Below are 21,682 nucleotides of genomic sequence, written 5' to 3' on the forward strand. Positions count from 1 at the left end.
AAACAAAAGCAGGCAGTTTCAACATAGCGTGGTTGGCTGGGCACGGTGGCTCATGCCTGTAATCCCAGCACTTTGGGAGGCCAAGGCGGGCAAATCACCTGAGGTCAGAGTTTGAGACCAGCCTGGCCAACATAGTGAAACCCCATCTCTACTAAAAATATAAAAATTAGCCAGGTGTGGTGGTGCATGCCTGTAGTCCCAGCTACTCAGGAGGCTACAACAGAAGAATTGCTTGAACCCGAGAGGTGGAGGTTGCAGTGAGCCAAGATTGTATCACTGCATTCCAGCCTGGGCAACAGAGCAAGACTCCATCTAAAAAATAAAAAAAAAAGTATGATTTAGTTTATTTGTGGAACTGAATAGCGCTATAAATTGGGCACTTACTATTTTAAGGCATGTGTCAGATGCAAGAGTGACAAACACAGTCTTACCTTGTACAAACTTATAATTCTGGTACAGAAAACAAGCAAAAATAGACAACTTTAATATAGCGTTGAAAATTCTATGTTGAAGTTACATCCTGGGGGTCAAGGTAGGTGAGGTACACTTAATCCAAGCTTACCATGTCAGGAAGACATGGCAAGTTTGCAGAGGAATAATGTCTCAATTGAATTTCTCAGGATGCGTAGTAGTTTGCTAGGTAAAGAGGAAGGGAACTCTGCACAGGTGGAAGAGCGTTAGCAAAGGTGATTGATATGAAACAGCATGGTCTGTTTTTGTATTTTAGAGAACAGGGTCCTGCTCTGCCACCCAGGCTGGAGAGCAGTGGCATGATCATCGCTCATTGCAACCTCAAACCCCTAGCCTCAAGGGATTCTCCCACCTCAGCCTCTCGAGTAACCAAGGCTATAGGTGTGCACCACCACACCCAACTTTTTTTAAATTAAAAAAAATTGTGTGTGTGTGTGTGTGTGTGTGTGTGTACAGATAAAGGTCTCACTATATTGTCCAGGCTGGTCTGAAACTACTGGCTTCAAGAGATCCTCCTGCCTCAGGTTCTCAAAGCACTAGGATTACAGATGTGAGCCACTGTGCTTGGCCAACATGGTCTGTTTTTAAAATAATTCTTAGGAATAAAGTTAACAAAGGGTGACTAGGAGATGAGGCTGGAGATGTTGGGTAGGAACAGATTACAAAAAGCCTGGTATATCTTCCTATGGAGTTTTGACTTCATTTTGAAGACTGCAAGAGGCCGATAGTCTGGCAGACAATGGAGGGAACAGGTATAAAATGAGTGCTGAAAGGACGCAGGATGGTGATCAGAGAGAGGTATATTAGTGCTCATGGTTATGTGAGTGAGGAAGTTTAAGGTATAGTCAATGTGGGTGGATGAAATGGAGGTCAAATCACAAGAGCTGAAGTCAAGAAACTGAGGATTGGTAATTAGGTAGTTGGTAAGGTATTAAGAATCTGGAATTGGAAGTTATGACACCAGGGCACTAGTTCTGACTCTAATGTCACTAATTATCTATGTTACTTGAAACAAATGCGTTGTTCTTATTTTTAGATTTCTTCTTCCAATAAAAAAATTACTAAGCACCTACTGTGTCCAGAAGTATATCATGCGCTAGGACTGTATCTGCCCTCAAAGAGCTCATACTCCTTAATGCGAGTTAATGTGTCTTCATTTAGTATTATTAAAATATTATAAGATGATTCTGAAAAGTAAGATAATGAGGCTTGCTTTCAGATTCCAAGACTATGCCTTTCATAAAGAGATTCTGGAGAACAAAGGTAGATGAACATCAATATGAAAGTACAAACATGTATCAACAACACACTGTGGCATTATGGACTAGTGGGAAGAGCAGTATAACCTTGATTGTAGTCTCATTATGTCTCATTTTCCTCCTTTGTAAAATGAGGATAATACCGCCTGTGCCGTTGACTTTGGCAGGCTGTGTTGAGAATCAGGTGAGCTAATGGTTGTGAAACCTCTATGATATACTTCATGCTATGCACTAAAGCACCACAGAAGATGTATGCTCTTGTTCTGTTCCCATTAGGTTAGTTAACACAATAATTCAGAGCAGAGAGGATAAGAGACCTGAAGATGGGAACATCAGGGAAAACAGCATATCCTGGTACTCCCTCAAGAATATATTTCAAGGCTGGGCATGATGACTCACACCTGTAATCCCAACACTTTGGGAAGCCGAGGCAGGGGGATGACTTTTTTTTTTGAGATGGGATTTCGCTCTTGTCACCCAGGCTGTAGTGCAATGGCACGATCTTGGCTCACTGCAACCTCCGCCTCTTGGGTTCAAGTGATTCTCCTGCCTCAGCCTCCTGAATAGCTGGGATTACAGGCACCTTCCACCATACCCGGCTAATTTTTGCGTTTTTAGTAGAGACAAGGTCTCACCGTGTTGGCCAGGCTGGTCTCGAACTCCTGACCTCCCAAAGTGCTGGGATTACAGGCGTGAGTCACCACGCCTGGCCCCCCAGGCGGATTAGTTGAACTCAGGAGTTCAAGACCAGCCAGGGCAACATGGTGAAACCCTGTCTCTACACAAAATACAAAAATTAGACAGGCACATGGTGGTATGCGCCTATAGTCCCAGCTTCTTGAGAGGCTGAGGCATGAGAATTGCTTGAACTCAGGAGGTGGAGGTTGCAGTAAGCCAAGATTGCACCACTGCACTCCAGCCTGGGTCACAGATACACAGATATATATATATATATATATATATAAAGATACACAGATACACAGATATATATATATATATATATAAAGAGATATATATATAAATCACAAGCATTTTTTTCATTAAAAAATTAATGCAAGTCTGCCAGGATGTTTCCTGTGTTAAATGACTTCCGCTGTTAACTTACAGACCCTCTACCACAACTATAATTTGTACCAGAATGTGTATACCCAACAAAGCTCTGTTGGGTGCCTTTCTTTTATTACAGCCCTCATCATACTGTACCACACTGCACAAGCATTTACTTGTATGCAAATTAGGCTATGAATTCCTGATGAATATGATCCCTTTCTTACTCAACTTTGGTATCCCTAGAACATAGCACAGTTCTTGATGCAAAGCAGACTCTCAAAGTATGTCAGATGAATGAATGGATTAATGAATACCAGCTAATATGGAAAGCTGTTCTTATCCTTAGGAGGTCACAGTGTGCAGGAGAGACAGACTTGTACACAATTAATTGCAATATCATACAATACATATTATGTTGGGACATAGGCAGGAAAAATTAATTTTGTCCCAGGGTGATAATAGGACTAAAAGGCTTTTACAAGTAGGCTGACATTTAGGCTAATTAATTAGCTGATGTGAAGTCCAATTCATATTTTAGAATACAATTGTGTTACAATAATTATATTCATGATAATCTCAAACAAAATTGCAAAAGTCCAACATTGTTTTTGTAGGTAAAGTTGGCAAAGGAACACCTTGTAGAATAAAAGGAAGAGAAAAGAGAATCTCTGGCCCACAATTGAAGGGATAAAGGTTTAGTAAACAGGAATGGAGAAAGGATGGGGGATTTAATGCAGTTCAGGTAATAAGAATAAAAAGTTATAGAGAAAGGTTGCTAGAGTCTAGAAATTGGTCAAATGAAATAGGTATATGGGAGGGCTGAGAAGTAAACACATTAATAAAATGCTCAATTTAATTCATTTGGTCAGCAAATATAGTGTTGGGAGTACAACAAATGCAGACAAAAAAAAAAAAAAATCCCTGCCATTATAGATCTTACATAGACTTGTTCTAATTGGAATCCATGGATTTCAATGTTCCCTTGATATTTTCTTGTTTGCCATATGTACAACTTTTAAGATATAAAATATGAGATGTCAAAATAGAAAGTAGTCATAATATTTGTCTTACTAATAAAGGAATAGTTAGATTTTTTTTTTCTTTTTTTGAGACAGACTCTTGCTGTGCCACCCAGGCTGGAGTACAGTAGTGCAATCTCAGTTCACTGCAACCTCTGCCTCCCAGGTTCCCAGGTTCAAGCGATTTTCCTGCCTCAGCCTCTTGAGTAGCTGGGATTACAGGCACCCGCCACCACATCCAGCTATTTTTTTTGTCTTTTTTTAGTAGAGACGGGGTTTCACCATGTTGGCCAGGCTAGTCTTGAACTCCTGGTCTCAAGTGATCCGCGCACCTTGGCCTCCCAAAGTGCAGAGATTACAGGTGTGAGCCACCGCGCCTGACTTAGATTTTTAAAAATAAAAAGCTCAAAGTGTTTTTCAGCACATGGACCAAATTCTAACAGGTTTATTAGCCCTTTGAAGGTGCAATTGCGGGATACCAAGATATCAATTATACTGTTGTTTCAGGTTCCTAACAATTAATATTTGAACAGTGCTTCAGAATTTTTAAAGCACTTTTACATATTGAATGTTATCCCATTTAATCCTCAATAACAATCTTTTTATTTATTTATTTATTTATTTATTTTTGCACACTTTTTTGGTAGAAAACAAAGCTGAGGCTCAATGAGGTAAAGTAAAATGATCAAGTTTTGCAGGGCAAAATTCAAACTCATTCCCTTGACTATCTAGTCCAAAAGCACTTCCATATACTCTTCTGCACTTGATTCTCATGTTTGATCTACTTCTTATTATCCCTATTTTAAGGTGAAAAAACAGAAGTTCAGAGAGATTAAATAACTTGCCCAAAGTAAGTTGGCAGGTAGATTTGGAACATATTTCCACGTCTAATGGTAACAAAATTCATGTATATTTCCAATCAACTTTAAAGACTGAAATATAGAAATATTAATATATCAACTTACTTTATTGTAATTTTTATTTTAAAAATGTTTTAAAGAGATGGGATCTCGCTATGTTGCCCAGATAGTGCACTGCACCCTTGATCTCCTGAACTCAGGTGATCCTCATGCCTCAGCCTCCTAAGTAACTGGGACTACAGGTGTGTGCCACTGTGCCCAGCTTTATTGTAATTTATATTAGGTGAGCTTATAATCTAAATGCCTATCTCCAACAATGATACTAAAAAATTGTACAAAATAAGCTTTTATAGTTCCTACTTCCTCCTGCTTTAGGTAATAATTCAACTCCATAAGCAATACCATAAAGTCCTGACTAGCAAGGCAGGTTCATAGGTCCTTTCACAACAGATAAAAAAGATTAACATTTTGAAAGGATAGTTAACTTTAAATATGAATACCATAACATCAGTTAAACAGGGAAGAAGATGGCTGAATAGGAAAAGCTCCAGTCTGCAGCTCCCAGCGTAATCGACAGAGAAAATGGATGATTTCTGCATTTCCAACTGAGGTACCCGGTTCATCTCATTTGGACTGGTTGGACGGTGGATGCAGCCCATGGAGGGCGAGTGGAAGCAGGGTGGGGCATTGCCTCACCCAGGAAGCAAAAGGGGTCAGGAGATTTCCTTTCCTAGCCAAGGGAAGCCATGACAGACTGTACCTGGAAAAACGGGACACTCCTGCCCAAATACTGCACTTTTCCTACGGTCTTAGCAACCAACAGACTAGGAGATTCTCTCCCATGCCTGGCTTGGCAGGTCCCACGCCCACGGAGCCTTGCTCACTGCTAGCACAGCAGTCTGAGATCTACCTGTGGGGCTGCAGCCTGGCAGGCGAAGGGGCGTCTGCCATTGCTGAGGCTTGCGTAGGTAAACAAAGTGGCCAGGAAGCTCAGACTGGGTGGAGCCCACTGCAGTCCAGCAAGGCATACTGCCTCTATAGACTCCACATCTGTGAGCAGGCATAAGCTGAACAAAAGGCAGCAGAAACTTCTGCAGACTTAAACATCCCTGTCTGACAGCTCTGAAGAGAGCAGTGGTTCTCCCAGCATGGTATTTGAGCTCTGAGAATGGACAGACTGTCTCCTCAAGTGGGTCCCTGACCCCTGTGTAGCCTAACTGGGAGACACCTCCCAGCAAGGGCCAACAGACACCTCATACAGGCAAGTGCCCCTCTGGGATGAAGCTTCCAGAGGAAGGATCAGACAGCAATATTTACTGTTCTGCAATATTTGCTGTTCTGCAGCCTCCTCTGGTGATACCCGGGAAAACAGGGTCTGGAGTGGACTTCCAGCAAACTCCAACAGACCTGCAGCTGAGGGACCTGACTGTTAGAAGGAAGACTAACAAACAGAAAGGAATAGCATCAACATAAACAAAAAGGACATCCACACCAAAAGCCCATCTGTAGGTCACCATCATCAAAGACCAAAGGTAGATAAAACCACAAAGATGGGGAGAAACCAGAGCAGAAAAGCTGAAAATTCTAAAAACCAGAGCACTTCTCCTCCTCCAAAGGATTGCAGCTCTTCACCAGCAATGGAACAAAGCTGGATGGAGAATGACTTTGACGAGTTGACAGAAGGTTGGTAATAACAAACTTCTCTGAGCTAAAGAAGCATGTTCTAACCCATCACAAGAAAACTAAAAACCTTGAAAAAGGGTTAGATGAATGGCTAACTAGAATAAACAGTGTAGAGAAGAACTTAAATGACCTGATGGAGCTGAAAACCATGGCATGAGAACTTTGTGACTCATGCACAAGCTTCATTAGCCTATATGATCAGGTGGAAGAAAGGGTATCAGTGATTGAAGATCAAATTAATGAAATAAAGTAAGAAGACAAGATTAGAGAAAAAAGAGTAAAAAGAAACGAAAAAACCTCCAAGAAATATGGGACTATGTGAAAATACCAAATCTATGTTTGAATGGTGTACATGAAAGTGATGGGAAAAATGGAACCAAGTTGGAAAACACACTTCAGGATATTATCCAGGAGAACTTCCCCAGCATAGCAAGGCAGGCCAACATTCAAATTCAGGAAATACAGAGAATGCCACAAAAATACTCCTCAAGAAGAGCAACTCCAAGACACATAATTGTCAGATTCACCAAGGTTGAAATGAAGGAAAAAATGTTAAGGGCAGCCAGAGAGAAAGGTTGGGTTACCCACAAAGGGAAACCCATCAGACTAACAGCGGGTCTCTCGGCAGAAACCCTACAAGTCAGAAGAGAGTGGAAGCCAATATTCTCATTCTTAAAGAAAATAATTTTCAACCCAGAATTTCATATCCAGTCAAACTAAGCTTCATAAGTGAAGGAGAAATAAAATCCTTTACAGATAAGCAAATGCTAGCTTTTGTCACCACCAGGCTTGCCTTACAAGAGCTCCTGAAGGAAGCACTAAACATGGTACAACCAGTACCAGCCACTGCAAAAACATGCCAAATTGTAAAGACCATGGATGCTACGAAGAAACTGCAATAATTAATGGGTAAAATAACCAGCTAACATCATAATGACAGGATCAAATTCACACATAACAATATTAACCTTAAATGTAAATGGGCTAAATGCCCAATTAAAAGACACAGACTGGCAAATTGGATAAAGAGTCAAGACCCATCAGTGTGCTGTATTCAGGAGACCCATCTCACGTGCACATATAGGCTCAAAATAAAGGGATGGAGGAAGATCTACCAAGCAAATGGAAAGTAAAAAAAAAAAAAAAAAAAAAAAAAAAAAGCAGGGGTTGCAATCCTAGTCGCTGATAAAACAGACTTTAAACCAACAAAGATCAAAAGAGACAAAGAAGTTCATTACATAATAATAAAGGGATCAATTCAACAAGANAAAAAAAAAAAAAAAAAAAAAAAAAAAAAAAAAGCAGGGGTTGCAATCCTAGTCGCTGATAAAACAGACTTTAAACCAACAAAGATCAAAAGAGACAAAGAAGTTCATTACATAATAATAAAGGGATCAATTCAACAAGAAGAGCTAACTATCCTAAATATATATGTACCCAATACAGGAGCACCAGATTCACAAAGCAAGTCCTTAGAGACTTATAAAGAGACTTAGATTCCAACACAATAATAATAACGGGAGACTTTAACACCTCACTGTCAATATTAGACAGATCAACAAGACAGAATATTAACAAGGATATCCAGGACTTGAACTCAGCTCTGCACCAAGCAGACCTAGTAGACATCTACAGAACTCTCCACCCTAAATCAACAGAATATACATTCTTCTCAGCACCACATCGCACTTATTCTAAAATTGACCAGATAATTGGAAGTAAAGCACGCCTCAGCAAATGTAAAAGAACAGAAGTCACAACAAACTGTCTCTCAGACTACACTGCAATGAAATTAAAATCAAATTAAAAAATTAGAAGTCAGAATTAAGAAACTCACTCAAAACCACTCAACTACATGGAAACTGAACAACCTGCTCCTGAATGACTACTGGGTAAATAATGAAATGAAGGTAGAAATAAAGATGTTCTTTGAAATCAATGAGAACAAAGACACAATGTACCAGAATCTCCCAGTGTGTAGAAGGAAATTTATACCACTAAATGCCCATAAGAGAAAGCAGGAAAGATCTAAAATCGATACCCTAACATCACAATTAAAATAACTAGAGAAGAAAGAGCAAACAAATTCAAAAGCTAGCAGAAGGCAAGAAATAACTAAGATCAGAGCAGAACTAAAGGAGATAGAGACACAAAAAACCCTTCAAAAAAATCAGTGAATCCAGAGCTAGTTTTTTTAAAAGATCAACAAAATTGATAGACCGCCAGCAAGACTAATAAAGAAGGAAAGAAAGAAGAATCAAATAGACTCCATAAAAAATGATAAAGGAGATTTCACCACTGATCCCACAGAAATACAAACTACCATCAGAGAATACTATAAATACCTCTATGCAAATAAACTAGAAAATCTAGAAGAAATGGATAAATTCCTGGACACATACACCCTTTCAAGACTAAACCAGGAAGAAGGTGAATCTCTGAATAGAACAATAAGGGTTCTGGAATTGAGGCAATAATAGCCTACCAACCAACAAAAGTCCAGGACCAGAGAGATTCACAGCTGAATTATACCAGAGGTACAAAGAGGAGCTGGTACCATTTCTTCTGAAACTATTCCAATCAACAGAAAAAGAGGGAATCCTCCCTAACTCATTTTATGAGGCCAGCATCATCCTGATACCAAAGCCTGACAGAAACACACAAAAAAAGAGAATTTTAGACCAATATCCCTGATGAACATCAATGCAAAAATCCTCAATAAAATACTGGCAAACCAAATCCAGCAGCACAGGAAAAAGCTTATCCACCATGATCAAGTTGGCTTCATCCCTGGGAAGCAAGGCTGGTTCAACATACTAAATGTAATCCATCACATAAACAGAACCAATGACAAAAACCACGATTATCTCAAGTGCAGAAAAGACTTTCGACAAAATTCAACAGCGCTTCATGCTAAAAACTCTCAATAAACTAGGTACTGATGGAACATATCTCAAAATAATAAGAGCTATTTACGGCAAACCCACAGCCAATATCATACTGAATGGGGAAAAACTGGAAGCATTCCCTTTGAAAACCGGCACAAGGCAAGGATGCCCTATCTCACCACTCCTATTCAACATAGTGTTGGAAGTTCTGGCCAGGGCAGTTAGGGAACAGAAAGAAATAAAGGGTATTCAATTAGGAAAACAGGAAGTCAATTTTTTTCTGTTTGCAGATGACATGATTGTATATTTAGAAAACCCCATCCTCTCAGCCCAAAATCTCCTTCAGCTGATAAACAACTTTGGCAAAGTCTCAGGATACACAATCAGTGTGCAAAAATCACAAGCATTCCTATACACCAATAATAGCCAAATCATGAGTGAACTCCCATTCACAATTGCTACAAAGACAATAAAATACCTAGGAATCCAACTTACAAGGGATGTGAAGGACCTCTTCAAGGAGAACTACAAACCACTGCTCAAGGAAATAACAGAGGACACAAAAAAATGGAAGAACATTCCACGCTCATGGATAGGAAGAATCAATATCGTGAAAATGGCCATACTGCCCAAGGTAATTTATAGATTCAGTGCCATCCCCATCAAGCTACCAATGACTTTCTTCACAGAATTGGAAAAAACTACTTTAAAGTTCACATGGAACCAAAAAAGAGCCTGCATTGCCAAGACAATCCTAAGCCAAAAGAACAAAGCTGGAGGCATCACGCTACCTGACTTCAAACTATACTACAAGGCTACAGTAACTAGAACAGATATATAGACCAGAACAGAACAGAGGCCTCAGAAATAACACCACACATCTACAACCATATGATCTTTGACAAACCTGACAAAAAAAAGAAATGGGGAAGGGAAGTTTCCCTATTTAATAAATGGTGCTGGGAAAGCTGGCTAGCCATATGTAGAAAGCTGAAACTGGATCCCTTCCTTATACCTTATACCAAAATTAATTCAAGATGGATTAAAGACTTAAATATTAGACCTATAACCATAAAAACCCTAGAAGAAAACCTAGGCAATACCATTCAGGACATAGGCATGGGCAAAGACTTCAGGACTAAAACACCAAAAGCAATGGCAACAAAAGCCAAAATAGATAAATGGGATCTAATTAAACTAAACAGCTTCAGAACAGCAAAAGAAACTACCATCAGAGTGAACAGGCAACCTACAGAATGGGAGAAAATTTTTGCAATCTACCCATCTGACAAAGGGCTAATATCTAGAATCTACAAATAACTTAAACAAATTTACAAGAAAAAAACCCCATCAAAAAGTGGGCAAAGGATATGAACAGACACTTCTCAAAAGAAGGCATTTATGCAGCCAACAGACACATGAAAAAATGCTCATCATCACTGGTCATCAGAAAAATGTAAATCGAAACCACCATGAGATACCATCTCACACCAGTTAGAATGGTGATCATTAAAAAGTCAGGAAACAACAGATGCTGGAGAGGATGTGGATAAATAGGAATGCTTTTACACTGTTGGGAGTATAAATTAGTTCAACCATTGTGGAAGACAGTGTGGTGATTCCTCAAGGATCTAGAAAACTACAAATACCATTTGGCCCAGCGATCCCATTACTGGGTATATACCTAAAAGATTATAAATCATGCTACTATAAAGACATATGCACACATATGTTTATTGCGGCACTATTCACAATAGCAAAGACTTGGAACCAACCCAAATGCCCATCAATGATAGACTGGATTAAGAAAATGTGGCACATTTACACCATGGAATAGTATGCAGCCATAAAAAAGGATGAGTTCATGTCCTTTGCAGGGACATGGATGAAACTGGAAACCATCACTCTGAGCAAACTATCACAAGGACAGAAAACCAAACACCACGTTCTCACTCATAGGTGGGAACTGAAAAATGAGAACACTTGGATGCAGGGTGGGGAACATCACACACTGGGGCCTGTCTCGGGGTGGGGGCCTGGGGAAGGGATAGCATTAGGAGTAATACCTAATGTAAATGATGAGTTGATGGGTGCAGCAAACCAACATGGCACATGTATACCTATGTAACAAACCTGCATGTTGTGCACATATACCCTAGAACTTAAAGTATAATAAAAGTAAATAAATCAAAAAAATAAAAATACAGGAAAAAAAAGAAAAACAGGGAAAATATACCAAGACAATACTGCATCTAAAATAATAACAAACCAGTACTAAATACTTTTAAAACTTTTCAACTATATATGAATCATATATAAAAGATGATGGCACCTAGTTTACAGAAATGGTATGCCACTTGTACAATTTTGTATTTTATCATAGCAAAGAGCCAAATCAAACTTTAATATTGAATTCTATAAATATTAATGTAAAATATTTTCATGTGAAATGATGAAATTTTCAGGAAAGCATTAAGATAATCAAAATAATATAAATTCCCGAAAAAAAGGAAGACTGAGCCAAGAAAATACAGTTACTAGAAAATGTACTACAATGTCTACCTACCTAATTATGCCTTGTTACACATTCCTTTTAATCAGTATTTACCATTGGGTTTTCGAAGGTTAATTTCTGGGAACAGTAAATTTCATATAGCTTTTGTTTTCTTTGCAATACATTGAAGCTTGTTTATTACAGAGTGGAATTTGGTGTAAGATGGGTTGTTTTGGACCTGGTCCAAGAGGGTTTAGTTACTGAAAGCACCTCATTATAAGGTGGTCTTACCAATAAGGTGATCCACTGGCTCAGATCCCATGCATATTATAACAAGGCTCCATTATGGAGTACAGGAAGCTAGGCAGCTAATGGTTCTATCAAATGAAACTTAAGAAACAATTTTTTTTTTTAAAAGACATGAAAATCGTTTAAGGCTAGAGGATCATATGCCTTGGTCACTTTTCCAAATTTCTATTTCCTGAAGTGATGTTCTTTATTGTATGTTTCATAGCTCTGCAGTTATTTTACATTAGGTTTTAGCTTTCTTACATTCATTGTTTGATCTGGTCTTAAAATTTTTTTTTTTTTTTTTTGATTATCAAAATTTTCATCAATACTATCTATTTAACTGCATTTGCCTACGGAAATAGATAATAAACCACCAATAATTCATAAAGGTTAAATTCTTTTGTAACTCATTGAGAAATCTGAGGTTTAAAAGAGGCATATGCAAGAATAATTGTGTGGTAATCAAATACAAAAAGAATGCCATCACTTAGAGATGACCATGATAACCAGTCTTTGAAGTGAATGTACAACAGGTGCTTTGATTTCATGAAATTTTATAAGCAGCCCTAAAGAATTAAATATTCTAAATGTGTTTTAATATAGGAAAGTAATACAAAAAATTCCAGTTGCAGAAAAATAACGGGGGAAAGCTTTTTGTTAAAATTAATGTTTTGAATTGAAAGATCTTAAGAATAACAACAAAGCCTTATAGAAACTTAGAAACAGTGCCAAATTTAAAACCATGTAATAACTAAGTGCATAGAAACACAGTAATAGTTTTATAACACAATTCTAGAAAGTTTTAAATAATCTAATCAAGTCATGAAACATCTACTCTTTACATTGTACCTTTCTTCCATGAATAAAGCCCTTTCTCTAACTGGTAGTTTTCCTGGTTTTCAGCCTGTGTGCTCTATATACTTTCAATCCTTGAATAAATTCAGTATTAGATAACTATTTCATATGCATTGAATGTGTCACATAAATTATTTGATAAACAATCTCTACCTTATATATCTCAAAAGCTTTAAAAAAAGCCAGCCAAATAATTTTTCTTTCCTCAAATAATTATTTATTGTCAGTCTATCACCTATATATCTATAGTTAGTGTACGCTTCATATAGAGCAATGGTGCACTCCAGGTATATGATTTACCTACTAATTAATAATGAATAACTTGCAATGTGCCAGGTGCTGTTTTAAAAGCATTTATGTGTTTTAACTTATTTAACTCTGTAAACATTTCTTTTAAAAGTATGTTATCAGTAATGACAATGGCCTACATCCTACACTATAAAGGCCAGTTTACTTCTTGGAATATCATCTTAGTCCAAGTCATGATCTGAGGGGAATATACACCTGTTTCAACAGTGATTATCATTGTGTAAAATTTTTGAAACACCTTTTGGAATTACTAAAGGCTTGTGACACATCTCTATGTACATTCTTAGTAATGAAAATTTTTAGCTTCAGGGAGAATTAAATTTTGGAAAGAATGAAAAATATCTAGGCCAGGAATGGTGTCTCATGACTGTAATCCCAGCACTATGGGAGGAGGAGGTGGGCAGATTACTTAAGGTCAGGAGTTTGAGACCAGCCTGGCCAACATGGTGAAACCCTGTCTGTACTAAAAAAACAAAAAACAAACAAACAAACAAAAATTAGCCAGGTGCAGTGGTGTGCACCTGTAATCCCAGCTACTCAGGAGGCTGAGACACGGGAACCACTTGAACCTGGGAGGCAGAGGTTGCAGTGAGCCAAGATCGTGCCATTGCACTCCGGCCTGGGCGACGGAGCAAGACTATCTAAACCAAACAAACAAAAACATATCTAGCTAGGGAAAGGGAAAAGTATTTGAGATGAAGTTGGGTAATAACACTAAGATATGACCATAAAATAATATGCTTAACTTTCTCATGTAGTTTCCCAATTCCAAAGGTAATTTCAAAAGTCCTCAAAATGTTTTAATTGTAGCATTGTGAAAATAAATATCTAGCTCTCCAAGTTATTATGCACATATTCATACCATCTGTGTCAGTCTGTTCTCATGCTGCTAATAAAGTCATATCCAAGACTGGGTAATTTATAAAGGAAAGGTTTAATTGACTCACGGTTCCGCATGACTGGGGAGGCCTCAGGAAACTTACAATCATGGTGGAAGGCACCTTTTCACAGGCAGCAGGAGAGAGGAATGAGAGTGAAGCAGGGAAAACCTCCTTATAAAATCATCAGGTCTCATAAGAACTCACTCACTATTGTGAGAATGGCTTGAGGGTAACCGCCCCCCCTGATTCAATTACCTCCCACTGGGTCCCTCCCACAACACGTGGGGATTATGGGAACTACAATTCAAGATGAGATCTGGGTGGGGACACAGCCAAACCACATCACCATCGTTCCCTAAATATAAATGAGTAAGAGCCACTTTACCTTTTTTATGAAATAATATGCTTTATTTTAGGCATTCTGGAACAAAAGCAAATGAAAATCGACTCAGAATATCAACAGACATTCCTTTGTAGATTCTTAAAGCACAAAGAAATCTGTATGATTTTATAGTACTAACCTCTGCATTTTACAGATGAAACTAATTCCCTGAAGGGTGTGGTGATTGCCAATATGACTTAGCAAATTAGTGGCAGAGCCAGGTGTAGAGCCCAAGTCTCTTGTCTTCTACCAGGTATTTATTCGTTTCACTACCCTACTATCCCTATCTGTGGTTTAATAATAATACCAGAGGAGAAAAATTGTTTCACCCTTTCAAAACAACATAAAAATTACCTTCTAATCTAGTATTTGGTACTTACTGCTCAATAATCAACTAGAAAAAATATATAATACTAGATGGGATCTAATATATTCTAAATTCTTTAACTGGTAAATTGTCACCTGGCTAATTTTAAATGTCTTTGAACTATGCTTAGAGTTGTAACATCAAATGCTATAAAAACAAGCTGTAAAAATCTAAATATCTCAAAATGAAAGCAAACACATGCCTATATAATAATTCATTTATCCAAATGAAATGTAAAATAAATCCTTACTGGAAATTATGACTTGAAAATAATAGACCATACAAAATTCTTGGATAGCTCATAAAATTTCAATTCAAATTACTCACAAAAAGTCCTAATGCCCAGTGAATAACACACATTTCTTAAAAAAAGATCAATGAATGTATTTCTGGAATGATGTCAGAGATGAGCATCTTTTATAATCATTTTTGATTAGACACAGCTTCATTCATAAAAACACAAACAAGATCAAAATTCACAGAAAGGATTACTGGGCTCTAAGGAAACATATTTTGGCTACAGCTATAAATGTGGGTTTGCTTATCAAATTTATATATAAAGTTTTCTTAGTCATTGCATAACTAAAGCTTATGCTAGAGCAATACCAGAGGGGAGAAATTGTTTCACCCTTTCCAAACAATGTAGAAATTACCTTCTAATCTAGTGTTTGGTACTCACTGATCCACTAGGAAAAATATATAATACTCAGCAGGATCTAGGATTTTTTTCCACAATTATGATGCAGCTAAATAATTAGAACAGAAAATTTAGAATACTTCATTTGGCATTTTATATCTTTACATCAATTTGTTTATGATATGTTTGATTTTAGGCTTATTATACAAATAATGTAAAACAATTTCAATTAAAAATGCATACCACTTTCTTAATTTCTCTTCATTACTTTTAAGTAGGCAGTTTAATAACGAAATAAACCTTTCAAGACAAATGGTGATCTCTAAAAATGTCTCGGACTGATCTGAGGTAAAATCTATAGTGAAATATGACTGAGGTGTGACTAGACTGCTATTAATCTTTATGTATCAGTATGAAAACAAATGGATGAAGAGAACCACCTAATATGAATATTTACGTGAAACTAGAAATGCCCTAGGAAACTCTAAATATCTTTGAATAATTTTAAATTGCATTTAGCTAAGGAAGACTTATTTGAGGACAACATTTTGTATGAATTACTTTGTAAAAACTCAAGAATAGGCCAGGCACAGTGGCTCATGCCTGTAATCCCAGCACTTCGGGAGGCAGAGAAGGGCAGATCACTAGGTCAAGAATTTGAGACCAGCCTGACCAACTTGGTGAAACCGCATCTCTACTAAAAATACAAAAACTAGCCGGGCATGGTGGTGCACACCTGTAGTCCCAGCTACTCAGGAGACTGAGGCGGGAGAATTGCTTGAACCTGGAGGTGGAGGTTGCAGTGAGCCGAGAGCACGCCACTGCATTCCAGCCTGGGAAACAGACCAAGACTTCATCTCAAAAAAAAAAAAAAAAAAACCCCCCAAAACTCAAGAATAATAAAATTTACATTTCTGAACATAAAACAGTTTTTTAAAAAGTATGCCACTTATTCAATGTACAAATTACTTACAACAGAGTTTAACATAAGCATGATGACATATTTTTACTTCGCTTGAGAGTTAAGTATTATTACTTAAAACCAGGAAACACGCCTTTAGTTTTGGAAGGAGACGGTTTAAAGTTCTTTATTTCTATTTCATGAGTTTTTCCCAGTTCCAGTTCATTTATCAAAGTTGTTTTTACCATCACTGTCATCAATTTTACTTTCTTCAATATGCAGAATTCCATTCAACTTTGTATCTGTGCAATCCTCAGCTTTCACTTCTCTGGCTGAATCTCCTTCTTGTATAGTCCTAATTCCAAAAAGGTCTTTAGCTAAACTGCAATCTGAATTGTTAGCCAATCTATTTCCTCCATCAGTTTCGGCTAGGTCATTTTTTTCTTCATCTGTATCTTCAGGATCATAAAGTTCAGGTGTAAAATAGATAGATTCATCTTCTGCTTCTGTTTCAAGATCTCTATTTGAAGTGGACTGTTTATCTTCCTTACTTACTAGAGACAATTCAATGTCTGGATCCAGGGCTTCTTCAGAACAGAGCGGATGTTCAGAATGATTTTTTCTCGTAAGGGTGGCATCAATCTTTAATGATGAAATAATGGTTTCTGATTGAGAGCATGATCCAAACGATGTGTTTACTGTCAGATTTGAGGATTCACATTTATCAGTGATTGGCAAAACAGTTTTACTTTCCATCTTTTCTGTTTTGAAACGGGGAGGACTAGAGACACTATTCTCTGATGACCTGAGCTCAGGTGTTGCCTTTGGTATTTTACCAGTAAAATACTGTTCCAAAGAATTAAAGCTTGACCAGCTAACTCTCTTTGTTTGTTTGTTGAAAGTTGGGCTTGTAGATCTGGAAATCACAATTTTTTCTGCTTTCACTGCTTCTTCCAGCAATACTGGATCATCTAAGAATACAAGAATTTAAAGCTTTAACTTTCTGCTCCTAGCTGACATAATTGTTACGTTAAAATGATTATTTATTAGCAATGCCTAAATAACTATCGGATACGTAACTTAGAACCCCCAATGAATACTAGTGGATTTTTATCTTGGAACAGAATATTAACTCTGAAAGAAATCTTAGGTCTCTAGTGTTTCCTAGCTCAAGTTATAATGCTGTCTGGTAAACTATCAAATTCCACACCAGGGAGCCCAAGAATGAATGAGGAAAGAAGGGGTAAAAGGGAAGAGGAAGGGAGCTGAGCATAGGAGGGAACAGGCTGTAAACATTTGCCTTGAAAATCCACTAACCAGTGACTGAGAAAAACTTACCTAGACTAATTCTTTTATTTAATAAATAAGGAATGTGACATAAGGCTAAGTTATTTGCTCAAAGTTATAAAACTGGTTAGTAAGAAGACTGAGACTAGAACCTAGGTTTCCTGATTACCAGGTTAATCAGCTTGAATTCACTATTTATAGTGAATTTTGTACTGCTATTTTGTAGTATCTATATACTACAAAATAAATGTTTAAAAATTGATTTTTTTCTTTTTTTTTGAGACCGAGTTTCGCTTTTGTTGTCCAGGCTGGAGTGCAATGGCGCAATCCCGGCTCACTGCAATCTCCGCCTCCCGGTTCAAGTGATTCTCCTGCCTCAGCCTCCTGAGTAGCTGGGATTACAGGCAGCTGCCTCCATGCCCAGCTAATTTTTGTATTTTTTAAGTAGAGACGGTGTTTCACCACACTGGTCAGGCTGGTCTCGAACTCCTGACCTCAGATGATCCACCTGCCTTGGATACATGAATTAAAACAACTGAAATTATATCCAATGGTATAGACCAGAGTTTGGCAAACCTTTTCTGTTACAGGCCAGATAGGAAATATTTAGGGTTTGTGAGGCATTATGTATCTGTTGCGACTACTCAATTACGCTGTTCTAGTGCAATACACACAAATACTCAACTCTGCTGTTGTTTGCAATATGTACATAAATGGACATGACTACATTTCATTAAACTTACAAAAACAGGCAGCAGGCCAAATTTGCCCCACGGGCCACAGTTTGCCAATCTGATACAGATGATTATTTCTAAAATATTTTAAAATATTATTTTTTGCTGGGTGTGGTGGCTCACGCCTGTAATCCCAGCACTTTGGGAGGCCATGGCGGGCGGATCACGAGGTCAGGAGATCGAGACCATCATGGCTAACACGGTGAAACCCGGTCTCTACTAAAAATACAAAAAATTAGCCGGGCGTGGTGGTGGGCGCCTATAGTCCCAGCAACTCGGGAGGCTGAGGCAGGAGAATGGCGTGAACCCGGGAGGCGGAGCTTGCAGTGAGCAGAGATTGCACCATTGCACTCCAGCCTGGGTGACAGAGCAAGACTCTGTCTCAAAAAAAAAAAAAAAAAAAATTACTTTTCATCACTTAAAATAAATGTCTCTCACCTCCTAAAAATAAATAAGTTCACGAGAACTATCTATATAGGAAAAGAAGTTCACATAGAAGTATCTATATAAAAAATTAGGCCAAATTTTTATATAGCCATTAGAATAACATCTCCTACTTATATGGTACTTTACAATGCTGTGATATTTATAATTTTGACCTTTACAACCCAACCTGAAGGGACAGCTAGGCAAGCATTTTTTCCCCCCAATTATGACTCAAAAAGGTCAAATGACTTGCTCATGATCACAAAGCTAGTAAGTGGCAAAGCCAGTTAGTGGAAAACCAGAAAATATGCTCTGGTCTCCTGACAAAAGTTTGTTCCCATTACAATACACCATACTGTTTCACTACTTTATGATAACACCTTATATTACAAACCACCATATTTAAGGAAATTAATCTATACCCAAATAAATATCATTTCACTAAATATAATGAAAGACTTCTCTATCAAAGGTAAATGGGAAGAACTTTTCATACTTTTCTCCTTTCTGGAGATAATGCCACTTGGCAGAGGTGAATTTTTAGTAATAATTTTAGGACACTGCAGTTCCTGGACACACATCTTTGCTTCATCTTCCACAGAATTTTCTGGTGATAGATGACATGCTGCTTCCAATAAATAAGGTGGGGTACTGTACTTTAAAGAGGACACTTCAAGTGTGGACTCGGTGTCCTGTACATTTGTTCTGTCCTTTATGGATACATTAAGAACTTTTTGATGCTTTTTGGAAAATTCAGCCAAGGACTCCAGTGCACTTTCAAAGGTTGAATGGTGCTGAATCTGCTGCCGTACCCATTTAGAAAGTCCTAAAGAAAGAGGTAAACCCAGGGGAAAATTTGGTTACTTAGTTATTAAAATATTACATGCTAAGATAATACACTTGCTTTTTCTAGTGAAGTAATCTAATTTGTATTTTGAATATACAGAATGGTTCTCTGTATGTTTTTTCTGCAATTCAGCAATTTTACTACATATGTATCAGTAACATATAAAGTAACATTCATATATCAGTAACATATGAGTAACATTCTGTTTATATACAGTAATTGTCAAATGGAGAGAGAAAAGAGGCAGTGGAAGTAGGGCAGAGATGGGAAAACATATCATCTGGTTAAGAATAACTGGTGAATATGGCAAATTTAATTTCATCATAATTCCCCACACAAACTGCTTATTTTTTTGTAGGGAAACTAGAAGTTGTAAACAATACAACTTTCCATTCTAATATTCTAAATTTTACTCCTTTTGCAAAAATAATTTCAATATTCTAGTCTCAAGTTTTTTTGTTCCCTTCCTCCACCAATTCCAAATACATCTTAAATTAAAATTATTCTGGAGGTGAAATAATAACACTGTCTTATGGGCAAATCATATCCCATCTGAATTTTTCTTATATAATTATTTTTAATATATATATATAATCAAGTTATAAAGGATATGATTTGACCTGTGACATATGAAAACTGCATAAAAATGAAACCTAAGAGTTTGAGGTGTTTTCTAGTATGGCGTACTTCCAAATGAAACGCAAAATCAGATATTTGGACTTTTACAAAATAAATATTCCCTGCTAACACTACTAAAACTAGCATCATCTTTTGGAGGAATTAGTTTTAAAAGTCACTATAGGGTAAAACTTTAAGTTCTAGATTTTAAAACTAAAAAAATTTTAAATAAGCCATTTCCCTTGAAGTTTTTTATTTTGTTCGTTTGGGGAATATGATTAGACCATAAAAATATGTGAAATTCTCTAAAACTGAAAATTTTTAGGCTGAGTGTGGTGGCTCACACGTATAATCCCAGCATTTTGGGAGGCTGAGGTGGGAAGATTGCTTGAGGCCAGGAGTTCGAGGTTGCAGTGAACTATGATGACATCACTGCACTCCAGCCTGGGCAACAGAGTAAGACCTGTCTCTAAAAAAGAAATAAGAAAATAAAAATAAGAATTTTAGTACTATGTACCTTTTCATTTCAACCTTTTTATAATCAAAGAAAGCCTTTTCAATGTAAAATATCATTGTCTGCTTTTGAAAACTTGAAAGAATCTGAGCTCCACCTGCTGACTAGACACCAGCACTTAGCATTTTTGCCTTTAGTTACCGTTTGACCTATGCTACTGCACACTTCACGTGGAAAGGGAAGATAAAACAAACAAAGCAATGTTTTCTGCTTTATGTTTTAATATCAAACCAAATGTAGTAATTAAGCTCTGAAATTGAAAAAGTAGAGTCCACACCCACACACAGCTAATCCAAAACAAAATTTAACATCTCTTTATCATAATAAAATGAACTTTTTTTAGCTAAAAGGTAATAATAAAGATACACATGTATCCCATGGCTCTTTAATAATAACTCCTGGTATTGACTCTGAAAACTGTTTACTGTTGGATGAAACCATCGAGTGAGCAAAAAATGATACTACTGGCTGCATCAAAGCGGGGAGGAAAATTTGTGGCACCCTCTCGTCATGGTCCCCACTTCAGAATAGTACCATGGGATTGGGAGTTAGCTCCTAGTTTCTTCTCCCTGGGGAGAAAAGAGAAAACTGAACCTTATATCTTTTTCTGGGAGGCTGCCCGAGGGACTGGCTTCTATCTTACCTGTGTCGAAGAGCTGACATGAGCTGCCATACCCTACATGCCCAGGGACCACTAAGAACAAAAGCGCTGTGCAGCAAGTTTCTGCTCCACAGAAACCACAGTGCAACAGAGGCCCATACAGTTTGATGGCCGCTCCCTCAGGGGTACAGAAAAGCCTGGAGTGTGCATCCAACATCTTGGCTTTTCAAGGAGCTGTCTAGGGACTGGTTTCTGTCTTGCTTGTCATAGAGCACTGACTGGACCTAGCATACTCTATATGCCTGGAA

General features: G+C 37.6%; 1 protein-coding gene across 1 annotated transcript in view; it reads right to left on the reverse strand.

The window, feature by feature from the left end:
- Nucleotides 1-14,452: 14,452 nt before the first annotated feature.
- The window catches only part of BRIP1 (BRCA1 interacting protein C-terminal helicase 1), a 181,528-nt gene continuing 174,298 nt past the window's right edge, over nucleotides 14,453-21,682 (reverse strand). The window contains exons 19-20 of the mRNA XM_025362438.1: nucleotides 19,291-19,620; nucleotides 14,453-17,318 (exon numbers count right to left, since the gene is read on the reverse strand). Coding sequence (XP_025218223.1) covers nucleotides 16,570-17,318; nucleotides 19,291-19,620 — 1,079 coding nt within the window. The 3' untranslated portion in view covers nucleotides 14,453-16,569. The remainder of the gene's footprint in view (nucleotides 17,319-19,290; nucleotides 19,621-21,682) is intronic.

This window comes from Theropithecus gelada, chromosome 16, assembly GCF_003255815.1.
Source record: "Theropithecus gelada isolate Dixy chromosome 16, Tgel_1.0, whole genome shotgun sequence".
Lineage (NCBI taxonomy): Eukaryota > Metazoa > Chordata > Mammalia > Primates > Cercopithecidae > Theropithecus > Theropithecus gelada.